The following is a 14678-nucleotide window of genomic DNA, read 5'->3' on the forward strand; positions in this document are numbered from 1 at the left end:
TTGAGTCAATACGAGGTGTACCTGTGGATGTATTTCAAGGCCTACCTTCAAACTCAGTGCCTCTTTGCATGACATCATGGGAAAATCAAAAGAAATCAGCCAAGACCTCAGAAAAGAAATTGTAGACCTCCACAAGTCTGGTTCATCCTTGGGAGCAATTTCCAAATGCCTGAAGGTACCCCATTCATCTGTACAAACAATAGTACGCAAGTATAAATACCATGGGACCACGCAGCCGTCATACCGCTCAGGAAGGAGAGGCGTTCTGTCTCCTAGAGATGAACGTACTTTGGTGCGAAACATGCAAATCAATCCCAGAACAACAGCAAAGGACCTTGTGAAGATGCTGGAGGAAACAGGTACAAAAGTATCTATAGCCACAGTAAAACGAGTCCTATATCGACATAACCTGAAAGGCCGCTCAGCAAGGAAGAAGCCACTGCTCCAAAACCGCCATAAAAACCTAGACTACGGTTTGCAACTGCACATGGGGACAAAGATCGTACTTTTTGGAGAAATGTCCTCTGGTCTGTTGAAACACAAATAGAACTGTTTGGCCATAATGACCATCGTTATATTTGGAGGAAAAAGGGGGTAACCTGCAAGCCAAAGAACACCATCCCAACCGTGAAACACGGGGGTGGCAGCATCATGCTGTGGGGGTGCTTTGCTGCATGAGGGACTGGTGCACTTCACAAAATAGATGGCATCATGAGGAAGGAAAATGACATGGATATATTGAAGCAACATCTCAAGACATCAGTCAGGAAGTTAAGGCTTGGTCGCAAATGGGTCTTCCAAATGGACAATGACCCCAAGCATCCTTCCAAAGTTGTGGCAAAATGGCTTAAGGACAACAAAGTCAAGGTATTGGAATGGCCATCACAAAGCCCTGACCTCAATCCTATAGAAAATGTGTGGGCAGAACTGAAAAAGCGTGTGCGAGCAAGGAGGCCTACAAACCTGACTCAGTTACACCAGCTCTGTCAGGAGGAATAGGCCAAAATTCACCCAACTTATTGAGGGAAGCTTGTGGAAGGCTACCCGAAACGTTTGACCCAAGTTAAACAATTTTAAAGGCAATGCTACCAAATACTAATTGAGTGTATGTAAACTTCTGACCCACTGGGAATGTGATGAAAGAAATAAAAGCTGAAATAAATCATTATCTCTACTATTATTCTGACATTTCACATTCTTAAAATAAAGTGGTGATCCTAACTGACCTAAGACAGGGGATTTTTACTAGGATTAAATGTCAGGAATTGTGAAAAACTGAGTTTAAATGTATTTGGCTAAGGTGTATGTAAACTTCCGACTTCAACTGTATATTTTTTACACATATTTAACTCATTGTTTTGGGTAGGCACAAAACTACCTCCATACTTCCATTCATTTTTGAAACGGGTACTGGTTACCTTCAGACGAGTCCTGTGACACTTGTGGGGGTCATAGAGTAAAACAGAGAACACATTGTGTTCTTGAGAATCGCCCCTTTCCACGGTGGGGTCCCATTAGTTTGTAGCCCGGACGCTACAAACAGAAGTTGGCACATTGACGATACCGTTCAGACACCACAGATGTTTTCGTGAGAAGACCGATTTTTGGGATGTCTCATGGTCTAACAAACACAGCTGTAGCTCAGCCACCTTCCACTGCAGATGCGGAAGGCCACCATAGGCAGATGCAGTGGATTGAGACGCAGCCCATGCAAAAAACTAGATATCTCTAGCTTAAACTGACTGATTTTGATGGGGATTTTTTTATTATGTTACTTAGATTGACACATAAAGCAGCAGCCCGGTCAGGTCTGTTTATGGAAACTTGGCGAGAGAGAGGGTGGTGCTGCTTCCCCCTGGAGCGGATTGTTATTAAGTGTCCAAGCTGACCCTACCACACAATAAAGGTTACAGCGCTCTGCTACGGCCAGGGGAGAGGAAGAGGAGACTTTCCATTTTCATTGGCGGGCCTTTTTGGCCACACTTCCTTACCTACATGAAGTGACTAAACAGTGTATTAGTCAGACTTATCACTGTAAATTGTTCCAGGCATTTTTAAAGGCATTATTACAGGCATTATGACCGTAAACAACAACAGGATGCCATACAGTAATGACATTATGTTACTGTTACAGTCAAAACCATAGTCACCAATGTGTTGACCACAAGAGGTCACTGTTGGCTCATGCATCAGTCTTCCAAGGATTACAAACTGAGAAAATTGAATTTAACAGAGGGAAATGTACAATGATGCTGTACAACTATTATATTTAGTTTGATTATTTAATATCTATATATTTTCAATCATGGAATTCAAACATCACATCAGTGCACTTTCCAATATTGACGTAGGCTTCTGGTCAATTTTGTGATATTTGGTAACAGTTCTGTACCAGGATCCTACCACATTAATGCTGAGAGGAAAATACTGGCTGAGTAATACTTGCAGACATTTTACATTGATAATAGTTTATTAAATATAAGGCAACACAATGCAGTAGGTCAGCATGTTGGGTAATAGGTACTGAGGGATTGGATTGGAGGTTCTGCTGGGACATGGTTTTGTGTTAGATCATCACTCAGAGTCAGATTCTGAACATACCAAAGAAGGAGGTGTGAGGCTTTAGGACGAATCCAGCAGATTTCCTGGGAATGGAGAGTTCCAGAGTGGATCCTTGCTCCAGGTAATGGACAACTGAGGGAGAAACACTGGGAACTTCAGCACTGGGTGTAGTAGTGCAGTAATTGCGTTCCGTATTATAAGTCATTCATTTGAATTTCATTTGCAACACACACTGGCTGGGGTTGGGAAGACTCACCAGCTGTGTAGCAGGTGTTTTGGGCCACAGTGATGTTGCTGGGCATGCTTTGTATGCACGTCATCAAGCTGGTTTCGATACCATGTAGACGCTTCTTGATCACATGAACCATAGTCCATGTGGTGTCTATACAGCACCTGTACACAAACACAGCGATGGTATAGAGGGGATCTTGACATCCTCTCAAGAGATGACAATATGTCTATGTTTTAATAGGCTACCTAACTGTAAATGAAGTAAGTCCCTTCAGTTACCACGGTGACCGTTTCTCCAGAGACCTGCATCCCCTCCCCTAGACTCTGTCCTAAAGCCCATTTCACCAGAGTGTAATCGTCTTCATCTGAGATAACATAGTGGTTGCAAACATGAAGTGTATGTGTGTGTTAGAGACGAAAGAATGTTGGAAGGTATTGTAGTCAGTGCCAACATACTGTGTGTGTGTGTGTGTGTGTGTGTGTGTGTGTGTGTGTGTGTGTGTGTGTGTGTGTGTGTGTGCTGCAAGAGACTGACCAGTGCACTGCTGCCTCTGCCTCCCATGTCTTGAAATCTCCCTCTTTCCTCTAATTCCATCCCATTTGGTAGGTCTGTGAGAGTCAGATATCTGTATAAAATCCCAGATGTGATGTCAGATGTGAACCTCATAGTGTGCTAGGAATCAGATGTTTCAGATATGTGGTAAACAATCAACTAGCCTAATTGTCATCCTTTTTTCCAGACTTCAACTCCATTGAAAAGTGTGCTGGATAATTGGCCTTATTGTTCTAAGCATTAGGCTAACAATAAGCATGTTGATTGATTCCTTAGTTCAAAATCAGAAATAGCCTAGTGAGTATAGCCTAAGAATATTTATTGACTTCTCAAAAACATACTTTACAAATCAAGCAAAGTTTCACAGTAGTGTTTTATTTTCCCCCGTAGCCTATAACCTATGAGTAGGCCTATATGTGTAAACTCACCTACCCCGCACACCAACCTGGTCCACTGACGCAGCTCCCGCAGTTCGATCTGCATCTCTCTGATGCGGTTGGACTGCAGGACCATCATGCAGCCAAGAACAGCGACACCGTGAACAGGAGATATGTGCCATGAACATTTACTGTATAACTGTTTGTCTTTATGTCACACAGGCGATCGCAACTGCTGCAGGGACCCGTACAAAGCCTTTTCAATGAAGGCTTTGTACGGGCTGTAATGATCCCGCTATATGTTAAGCTACTTTCACTTTCTGGATGTCATCATGACAGAATGGGCTGGAGGAATTATTGATCCCATCATTTGGAAAACAATGACTCATGCATTCTAGAATTAGAAAATAACTGCTATCAAGACTTGGAGGAAGTGTGAAAAAGTGATATGCTACAGTAGGCCTACAGAATGCCATTAGGATCCTACATTGAAGTCTAAAGCAAAGGTTAATGTCTAGTCTTTATTAAATGTTTATAATACAATTTGTTTTGATAAAGACAGTGACCAAGACAGACAAGTTGCTGATAAAAATAACTGATTGTAATAACTGAATACAGTTCAGTGGGTTTGCAGCACTATACATTATAATTAATGAATGTATATGCTTGGCTTTCAAGGGAAATGGCTTACTGCACAGCATATTCCCCTTGAAAGCCAAACATAAATTAATAAATTTCTAGTCAGGTTGTCTGGCTTTGACAGAACAAGGTCAAAGTCCTTTAAGAGATGGACTCAGTTGAAGGCTGAGGCCACTAGTCTCACACTTCGCTACCTCAAAAACTGCCTCGACAGCCCTTCCGGGAACTGAAAGCCTTCTCAGACGAGGAATGGGCTGTCAAAACATCAGTGGAGTGAGCAGCCAAGGCAAATCCTTAAGCAATTTTTTTCTCTAATATATTTCCTTATATAAAGCTCCCCAGTTCAAGACCATACTAGTCACACTGGAATGCAAACTAAAATGTTACGTTTTATGTATTTATTTCCTCAAATTTTTTCATTGCCTGGCTATCCGTTGTAACATGAACTGACCAAGTGTTTTAAGCTGTAAAATCTGAACAAATGTAAAGTAACATGGCAAAACATTTCCCTCACTCTTAATCTGATCAATACAAATTATTTCCCCTTCATACAATGTGAACTGCTTTGGATAAATATATAAAAAATACAATTACTACTCTGCAGTGTGCCCATTGCCCGAGAATTCATTATGGGACAGACAAGGGCCTTGCCAACCCCCCATGGCTTGTCTATCAGCAGTTGCCAGGACAAATGACATCATCGGATTCCCGCCAGGAGCAAGATGGGACGCTTGTTCAAATCCTCCAAACAGACTCTGCAAAGACATCACAGTAGAATAAGGGATATTCACATTTGCTTCCTCAATTCCAGTTACTCTATAATATAATATCAGTCAGTCGTTCATCCACCTCCTGCTGGACGTAAGGACTGGTGAGGGTTGGACTGAGGGAGTCAGTGTCTTCACCCTGCCTCTCCACTGTAGTGGTGCTGAAACCCAGGCTGGGCTCCAGCTGAGCCTGAGGCATGCTGCTGTCATCTGCTGGCCCCTGGGAAATGCCCTCTTCTGCCTTACACCTGGGATTGGAGCCCCACCAAGTCCCCCCCTTCAACCTGCAACAGGATTATGTTTGGGTTCATTTGAAGAATTAGGTTTCTATATTTAATGATAAGCTTATCCTCCTCAATGAGCCGCTGGCTCAGGCCATCCATCTCCAATGCCCTATCTGGCATCAGAAGCCTTTCACTGACTGATCAATAGAGCTCTATCACCTGCAGAGGTCCCCAATGAGCTGCAGCACTGCTGCCACTCTGTGCTGCTCCCCCAGTACTCCCCTTTTTCTTCCGGCCCATCAGCAGCTGAAGAGTTTCCCAAGACCCAGCCTTCCCCCTTTTTTTAACCTCTTTATCCTGCTGGAGGTGCTTCTGCCATGATCACGCCAACCTTGTACATAATGGAAACAAACAAACTCTTTACCTCAATCATAGGAGGTTGTACCAATTAAAAATATGACAGCCACAGTGAAACATGTTTAGGTTACTAAGTCATTGGCTAATCGTCTGTGGTTTACTCACTAGTCCTTCAGGTTTATTTTAGAACCTCTGCATCTGAAAAGGGCTGTAGGATGTGGCGGGCTCAGGAGACACTTCTTCATTCATGAACAACAGATACAGACCTCTATCAGTAAGAGTGCATTTGACTGGAGCATTTCCAAACATTGATTGCGTACTGTATGTGTTTATAATAGAGTGATATTGTTGGTGGTGAGTGAAGAGGACACCACCTTGGCTGACATAGAATCCTGTGACAGAAATCTTCTCGGCTCTGTGACAGGGAGCTAGACTGTGGGGGAGGAGGGCTAGGCTCAGTCTCAATCTCTGAACTCTGATACTGCACAACCTTGGACCTCCTGAGGGTGTGGAAAACACAATGTAAGCTTCTTATTACCTGAAATAATGGCTTATCTTTTTAAAATTATACATCCTGAATTCTTGCAACATAAGTAAAGGAGAGGAATCAAAGTGCCTTGTTCAAAAATGAATGTTACAGACACACAAATATCATACCCCCCAAAAATGCTAACCTCCCCTGTTATTGTAATGGTGAGAGGTTAGCATGTCTTGGGGGTATGATATTTGTGTGTCTGTAACTTTCTCACTCATCATTATTTACGATTCATTCAGGACTGTCCATAATCATGGTAGCATCCACATTAATGTAGACGTGTTTAGAAACATATTCTCTTCTTATTTACAAAAAGTGCTGTAATTTCTAAACCTCATAGTATCATTTAAATTCCAAAGTGCTGGAGTAAAGAGCCAAAACAACAACAAATGTGTCACTATCCCAATACTTTTGTAGCTCACTGTATATGCCATTTAAGTAGGAGGCGCTTTTATCCAAAGTGACAAGAGTGAGTTTATACATTTTCCTATGTATGTGATCGAGGGAGAATCGAACCCACAACTCTGGTGTTGCTTGGGCCATGCTCTTACTAATTGAGCTACACAAGACCACTACAATACAGAAGTACAATACAATACTGTAAAATAAAATACAAGATTACAATACAGGTAGAAAATGTATGATTGCCATCCCCAGAAGCCTGCCATGGCATCCTCCTTCAGGCCATGGATAAGGCATGCAATGACATCAATCCAGATTTATGTCAGTCTTGGATTCACCATGCTAAAATATTTTCCCCAGGTGCAAGAGGACATTTGTCAACGAGAACCTATGGCCAAATGCTCAAGACAGACTTGATGCAAACTAGTGCCTGCTAAACGTTTTTTGTTCCATTCATTTAATTTGATTACATTACACCTATGTTGTAATTATATCTGATCAATACATGTATTTTTAAAATCAATAACCACGTTTCCATCCACAGTTTTTATGCGAGTTAAGTCATACCGTATAAAAAAAAAAACAGCCGTGATGGAAACAGGTAGTTTCGGTACAATTTTATAAATGCCGACAGATAATTAGTTCGATCGACATGGTGGGATCTTTTTGTGTCGGTAACATTTATGCTATAAATGGTAGTGGAAACGCCTTTATGGTCAAATATTGATATAATAACCATCATATCGAAGTAAACTTGGAGTCACGCGATGATATGGTGTGTGTTTCTCCCACTATAAATTATGATGATTCACAGGGGGGTGAAAGTGCAGGGTGATCTTGATGCTCCTTTCCAATAAATAAAGATCATCTTATTCTGGTGACATGAGCTATGTTTGACTGCTGTTTGACAAATACAATTATTCTCGCTGTTATCCATAATAATATCTCACTGTATCTGCGAGCTGCACATTTGCGAGGAGGTTGTACCAATTAAAAATATGACAGCCACAGTGAAACATGCGAGTATGCACATTTGCTACTTAATGCAACCGTTTTTGTGACAAAACTATCCGTAGAGTTGAAAATGCGATGGAAACACATTGAAATTGTTATTTTTATTCGGTACATGAAAATTTAAGCGAAAAAGTACATTTTGTGTGCATTACGTAGGCTACATCATCACGCACTGACTTTTATCCGCAACAAGTATGTTTGGTGAAACACCACTGATGGGAAAATGTGCATATTTTCTTTACATATATTTTTGAATATTTGCATGAAAATCTGTCACCAATTGGATGAAAACCTAGCTATTGACTATGAAAGATGTCTTCAATGATCACACCTTTGATCACACATGGGATAGAGATTATGGAAATGTAATATTTGTTTTAGTGCAAGTGTATTTATTGCCTGATGTGAAAACATGAATGTAACCACATAGTGTAACCATGGAGACATAGCTACCTTTCCTTTTATCTTTGTCTAATCTCCAATGTTCTTCTGACAAATTGTAGGTTAATGGCAAAACATCCAACGCTTGGACTGAATAAACTCTAGTTTCATTCCAGACGAATGGCCTTGTGTGGTGTGCTGGGGGCTCTTTCTCTCTCTCATGCAGTCTCTTTTTCTACTAAAACATGTACACACACTTGCCTCCAGTATATTGCAGTCCTTACTCATTTACTGACTCACTCTCAGTCTACTAATCCACTATCACCAAGAGTTATTCTCTGCACAACTGTACTGTTTTTATCTGTACACTCCGTGTTTTAACCCATATAAGAAACATGTTTCCTGTTATCCTTCATAGTATGTCTTGTGTGAAGTTTCACTCCATTTCCAAGAAATAATATCAAATAGGAAACAGACATGAGAACACAAATGTATCTACGTTTCAGTATTTTTTATTAGAAGACAAATCTTACATTACAAAAACTACACCGGACTAGGTTTAGGGCTTATGTGAATGGACTTGAAAGGGGTGCATTGTCTGCACAGCAACTTCCCTCTGCTCCTTGTCTAGGCATTGGAGAATTTGGGCAGCTGGTTTCCCAAAACAACCCGTCTCTCCAGGCCCTCCTCTGTGATGGCTGCCAGACGGGCCACTCCTCCACTAGAACCGTCCCGCTCCATGGCAAGCGCCAGGGCTGAATGGAGAGAGGGACATATTAACAACACAGCCTGTGTCCCATCATATTCAACTAACAAGTCTTTTTCAGTGGTCATGATTCATGAGTGAACAGAGATTAGAAAAGCAGTAGCTGAAGACATTTGAAACAGCCTAATGACATTGTGAAGAGAAGAGGTGGGCTACAGGGGCTGATGTGTGTGCAGGCATTTGTTCAAGCCCAACTGATTCAAATAATCAACTCATCGTGTAATCAGGGGATTCAATTTAGAACAACAATATTAGGACTATTTCAATCAGCTTTGTTACTGCAGGGCTTGAACAAAAGCCTGCACACACTGCAGCTCTCCAGGACCAGAATTACCCACCAGTGTGCTACTTATCCAGAGCGACGTACAGTAGTGAGTGCATACATTGTAATACTTTTTAAGTACTGGTCCCCAGTGGGAATCGAACCCACAACCCTGGCACTGCATGCTCTACCAACTAAGCTACATGAGACTGTCAAACTCTGGCCCTACTCACCCTGGGTACAGAAGTGAAGGCACTCTTCCTTGGTCATTCCAGGCTTGTAGTTAGAATCCATGAAGCCATAGATGTAGGAGCTACCAGAACCCCCTACTGACACTGGCTGCCTCACGATCATCCCTCCCATTGGGACTGTGTACACCTGGGGAAGAGTAGGGAAGGGTCATAATACAATTCTTTGAGACAATGGGGAAAAAGTGGTTGGTGTGTATGATCCAAATACAGATGCTGGGAACTCACCTGTCCACCCTTTCTTTTATCCCAGCCAGCCACAATGATGCCAGCCATCAGTTCCTCTCTGTATCTGTAGCACATCTGCTTGAAGAGGTTGGCTGCCGTTTGCACAAGTGGAGGCTCATCCAGCTCAATACTGCAGCAGGTCCAGAGAAGAGATATTTCATGGTGAATAAACGTAGAATCAGACACGCTTTAGACATTATTTTTGGGTGGTATCGAGAGACCCACTATTGCTGTGTGCCGAGTTCTTTTTGGTTAAAGGTATTTGTCACCTAGGCCCTAGGGTGTTACCTGTGAAAGCCCAGCTGATAGGTGACTGCATCAGCAACAGCCTGTGTGTCAGCTGCAGACCCAGAGCGGCAGCAGAAGATGTGGTCGTGAATGGGAGTCAACTTGTCAGTAACTCGATTGGCAATGTAAGCGCTACAAACAGATGGAAAAGAGAAGGATTGTGACTTTTTGGCTGCACAAGGCAGTAAAGGCACATTATGAAAATGTTTGTGGAATTGAGGCCGACATAATCAGCAAGCTAGTATTGCTATTACCTAGATCAGGAAGTCAGCAAGACCTAAACTTAGCTGCTTGATCTAACTTACCCTGTTGTTGTTCGGGAGTCAGCACCAATCACAACCCCTCCATTAAACTCCACTGCCATAATGGTTGTCTGCAATTAGACATGTAGAATCAGCACTCAATTATCGCTTTATTTAGGTGAAAATAATCCCAATTACATTAGCTATGTAGAAGAGACTAATGGCTAACTGTCTAGCAACGTCATGATCTGGCATTGCCTGGAAACAAGACGTTGAATTGCATGTAGCTCAGCTGGTAGAGCACGGCGCTTATAACACCAAGGTGGTGGGTTCGATCCCCGGGACCACCCATACACAAAAAAAAAATAATAATGTATGCACGCCTGACTGTAAATCGCTTTGGATAAAAGCGTCTGCAAATGGCATATTATTATGTAATTATACTTTCCTGTGGATGTATTGTCTCACATTCCTACCCCATAGACAACCAGTAAACTACGTTAAAATGTCACTTTATTCAACTTTCTGGCTTGTAGAAGTCGTGAGGCCAAACTTTCCGGATTCAAACGCTCATTTCTGCCCGACGTAGAATTCTATGCAATTCAACATCGTGCTTCCGTGCAAGATCTGGCTCAGCTGTAAGATGCTGGAGCTAGCTAACTAGCGTCAAATAGACGAGCGCTTCTGCAGTATCATTGTTAGCTAAGCTAGCTAGCCACGTAAATGTCCTGGCGTTCAGCTTGGGCTACTCATTTAAACATGTGTAAAATGAACGGTGCTATATTCAATTTCCTCACCCCAGTGCTAACTTCTTCTTGTGCCCATTCTGGTACAAAATCATTTGTACTAAAAGCATGTTCTAAACGGCTCGCTGACATGTACGCAGCCATCTTCAACGGCTAAATAATGTTCTTCTTTGCTGGTGGACTGGTTTAGTTTAACAAATTATGTTGTGCTGACTATCGCCACCTTCTGCATTGCATGAGTACATTAACTCCAGGGGTGGGAGTTCTAGATGATAGTCCAATCATTAATACAGCAAATTCTCGATTTTCAATACCTATCTATGAGCAAGCCAAATGCCAGACTTTCTATAAGTATTATTTTAAGCTTTAATAATATGATAAGAAAGGAAATCTCAAAATAATATTCTCAGTAAGAATATTCAAACACTGAAGCACTCTTTGGTATTGGATCTGCTTTAAATAATTCCTTAGAGGGACATTTAATTTTGCTCCAGTGCATTTGATATTGATTGGGTTGGTGGTTAAAACATGTGTCCCATTCATGTGGGACTGAGGAAAAGCTTTTTAACAAATCAAATCAAAGTTTATTGGTCACCTACACAGATTTGCAGATGTTATCGCAGGTGCAGCGAAATGCTTGTGTTTTTAGCGCCAACAGTGCAGTAATACCTAGCAATACGAAACAATGTGCACATAATCGGAGAAGTAAAAATAAAGAAATATCAGAATGAGCAATGTCGGAGTCTGGAATATAAATATAAATATATATATATATATAATATATTATTATTATTGTATCTATATATCTATATATTTTGATATTTAATTTATATACAGTACCAGTCAAAAGTTTGGACACACCTACTCATTCATGGGTTTTTCTTTATTTTTAAAATGTTTCTACATTGTAGAATAATAGTGAAGACATCAAAACTATGAAATTACACATATGGAATCATGTAGTAACCAAAAAAGTATTAAACAAATCAAAATATATTTTATATTTGACATTCTTCAAAGTAGCCACCCTTTGCCTTGATGATAGCTTTAAACACTCTTGGCATTCTCTCAACCAGCTTCATGAGGAATGCTTTTCCAAATGTCTTGAAGGAGTTCCCACATATGCTGAGCACTTGTTGGCTGCTTTTCCTTCACTCTGCAGTCCAGCTCATCCCAAACCATCTCAATTGGGTTGAGGTCGGGGAATTGTGGAGGCCAGGTCATCTGATACAGCACTCCATCCCTTTCCTTCTTGGTCAAATAGCTTTACACAGCCTGGAGGTGTGTTGGGTCATTGTCCTGTTGAAAAACAAATGATAGTCCCACTAAGTGCAAACCAGATGGGATGGCGTATCGCTGCAGAATGCTGTGGTAGCAATGCTGGTTAAGTGTGACTTGAATTCTAATTAAATCACAGACAGTGTCATCAGCTAAGCACCCCCACATCATCACACCTCCTCCACACATGTGGAGATCATCAGTTCACCTACTCTGTCTCACAAAGACACGGCGGTTGGAACCAAAAATCTCAAATTTAGACTCATCAGAACAAAGGACAGATGTCCACCGGTCTAATGTCCATTGCTCATGTTTCTTGGCCCAAGCAAGTCTCTTCTTCTTATTGGAGTCCTTTAGTAGTGGAATCTTTGCAGCAATTCGACGATGAAGGTCTGATTCACGCAGTCTCCTGTGAACAGTTGATGTTGAGATGTGTTTGTTACTTGAACTCTGTGAAGCATTTATTTGGGCTGCAATCTGAGGTGCAGTTAACTCTAATGAACTTATCCTCTGCAGCATAGGCAACTCTGGGTCTTCCTTTCCTGTGGCGGTCCTCATGAGAGCCAGTTTCATCATAGCGCTTGATGGTTTTTGCGATTGCACTTGAAGAAACTTTCAAAGTTCTTGAAATTTTCTGGATTGACTGACCTTCATGTCTTAAATTAATGATGGACTGTCGTTTTCTCTTTGCTTATTTGAGCTGTTCTTGCCATAATATGGACTTGATCTTTTACCAAATAGGGCTATCTTCTGCATACCACCCCTAACTTGTCACAACACAACTGATTAGCTCAAACACATTAAGAAAGCAAGAAATTCCACAAATTAACTTTTAACAAGGCACACCTGTTAATTGAAATGCATTCCAGGTGACTACCTCATGAAGCTGGTTGAGAGAATGCCAAGAGTGTGCAAGGCTTTCATCAAGGCAAAGGGTGGCTACTTTGAAGAATCTCAAATATAAAATACATTTTGATTTGCTTAACACTTATTTGGTTACTACATGATTCCATATGTGTTATTTCATAGTTTTGATGCCTTCATTATTATTCTACAATATATACAACTGTAAAAAATAAAGAAATACCCTTGAATGAGTAGGTGTGTCCAAACTTTTGACTGGTAGTGTATGTATATATATATATATATATATATATATATATATATATATATATATGATGGTGAGTATAGACAGTATATGAATAGAAAAGGTGTGTACAGAAGTAGTTATAAGGGATGAGCCATGACTAGAATACAGTACATACATATAAAGTGGGTAAAACAGTATGTAAACATTATTAAAGTGACCAGTGTTCTATGACTATGTACAGTGCATTCGGAAAGTATTCAGACCCCTTGACTTTTTCAACATTTTGCTAAGTTACAGCCTGTGATGTCACGAGAGGCTACACAGCTTTCAGCGGGATTGCTCAAGTAGTGCAAGGAGACCAGGTTCAACCAAAACAAGGATTTTATTAAAGGTCTTGGGAAACTAACGAAAGTATAACACAATTCTGTTCTCTGGTGGCTCTTTAAGGGTTAACAGTTCAGGGATGTCTCTTCCACATCCAAAATCATAACTCTCCCTCGCTCAAATAACTTTTCCCCAGTCTTACTGTATTCCACGTTGCAGCTAGTGGCCAACCCAGCAAAACGTCCTTCCAAATGTCCCACACGTATTTCCACAGGTGCATATATCCAAAGGTGAGTATTTCCCAAAGGTAAGTATCTCCAAATCCTTATATTCCTCATGGAAGTGGACGTGCAGCACTCTTGTCCTCCAGAGAGCCCAGGTTGGAGACTGTGTCTCTTCACTTCCCAAACCTTCAGCTCATCAGCTCCTGATTGGTTTCAGCTGCGTGGGAAGATTGGCCATAGAGGGTTGGAGTTCCCGACCATACCAGCAGATGGAGCCATAGCTGTCTGGGTTTGCAGCCATCTCAGGGGATGTAACGTCCCTCCAGGACACAGCCTCTCGTGACATCACACATCCCCCTCCTCGGGACCGACGTCCTCGTCGGGTAAAGGCAGCGAAGAAGGCATCACGCCGGGAGAGGGCGTCCGCATTGCCGTGGTGCTTGCCAGCCCTGTGGACAACAGAAAAGTTAAACGGTTGCAAGCTCAAAAACCATCTGGTTACTCTACTGTTTGATTCCTTGTTCTTGGCCATCCACTGCAGAGGGGCGTGATCAGATACCACCATGAAACGTCGGCCCAGGAGATAGAACCGAAGGGGACTCCAGGGCCCAGACTACAGCCAGACATTCTTTCTCCACCGTTGAATAGTTCTTCTCTCTTGGAAGTAACTTTCTGCTTAGGTAGAGAATGGGATGTTCTTCACCGTCATGTGCCTGGGTGAGGACAGCACCCAGACCCACCTCCGAAGCATCCGCTTGGACAATGAATTCCTTCTTGAAGTCTGGTGCCACCAGGATCGGACTGGAGCAGAGTGCTCGCTTCAGGTTGAGGAAAGCCGCCTCCGCCGCAGGGTTCCACTTCACCATTCGTGAGTGGCGTTTGGTCGTCAGCTCCGTCAACGGTGCAGCTATGGTAGCAAAATCTGCAATAAAGCGTCTAT

At 41.9% G+C, this 14678-nt stretch overlaps 1 protein-coding gene and 1 pseudogene across 1 annotated transcript; both read right to left on the minus strand.

Moving 5' to 3' along the window:
• Nucleotides 1-2536: 2536 nt before the first annotated feature.
• Nucleotides 2537-5328, minus strand: LOC121578920 (annotated as a pseudogene).
• Nucleotides 5329-8538: 3210 nt separating this feature from the next.
• Nucleotides 8539-11009, minus strand: LOC121580233 (proteasome subunit beta type-6). Its single transcript, XM_041895284.2, has 6 exons — nucleotides 10874-11009; nucleotides 10140-10207; nucleotides 9835-9966; nucleotides 9547-9676; nucleotides 9304-9448; nucleotides 8539-8797 (listed from the first exon to the last, which is right to left on the minus strand). Exons 1-6 carry the CDS (start codon nucleotides 10964-10966, stop codon nucleotides 8670-8672), a joined length of 696 nt encoding a protein of 231 aa, XP_041751218.1. The 5' UTR covers nucleotides 10967-11009; the 3' UTR covers nucleotides 8539-8669.
• Nucleotides 11010-14678: the final 3669 nt, after the last annotated feature.

The sequence above is a fragment of the Coregonus clupeaformis genome, chromosome 13 (genome assembly GCF_020615455.1).
Source record: "Coregonus clupeaformis isolate EN_2021a chromosome 13, ASM2061545v1, whole genome shotgun sequence".
In the NCBI taxonomy this organism is placed as follows: Eukaryota; Metazoa; Chordata; class Actinopteri; order Salmoniformes; family Salmonidae; genus Coregonus; species Coregonus clupeaformis.

Excerpts from the sequence above, each read along its gene's own strand:
- LOC121580233 (XM_041895284.2), bottom strand. The coding sequence starts at position 10,966 with ATGGCTGCGTACATGTCAGCGAGCCGTTTAGAACATGCTTTTAGTACA. Across the intron at positions 10,208-10,873 it reads AAGAAGAAGTTAGCACTGGG|ACAACCATTATGGCAGTGGA; the intron begins GTGAGGAAATTG and ends GTCTAATTGCAG. Across the intron at positions 9,677-9,834 it reads TATCAGCTGGGCTTTCACAG|TATTGAGCTGGATGAGCCTC; the intron begins GTAACACCCTAG and ends GACCTGCTGCAG.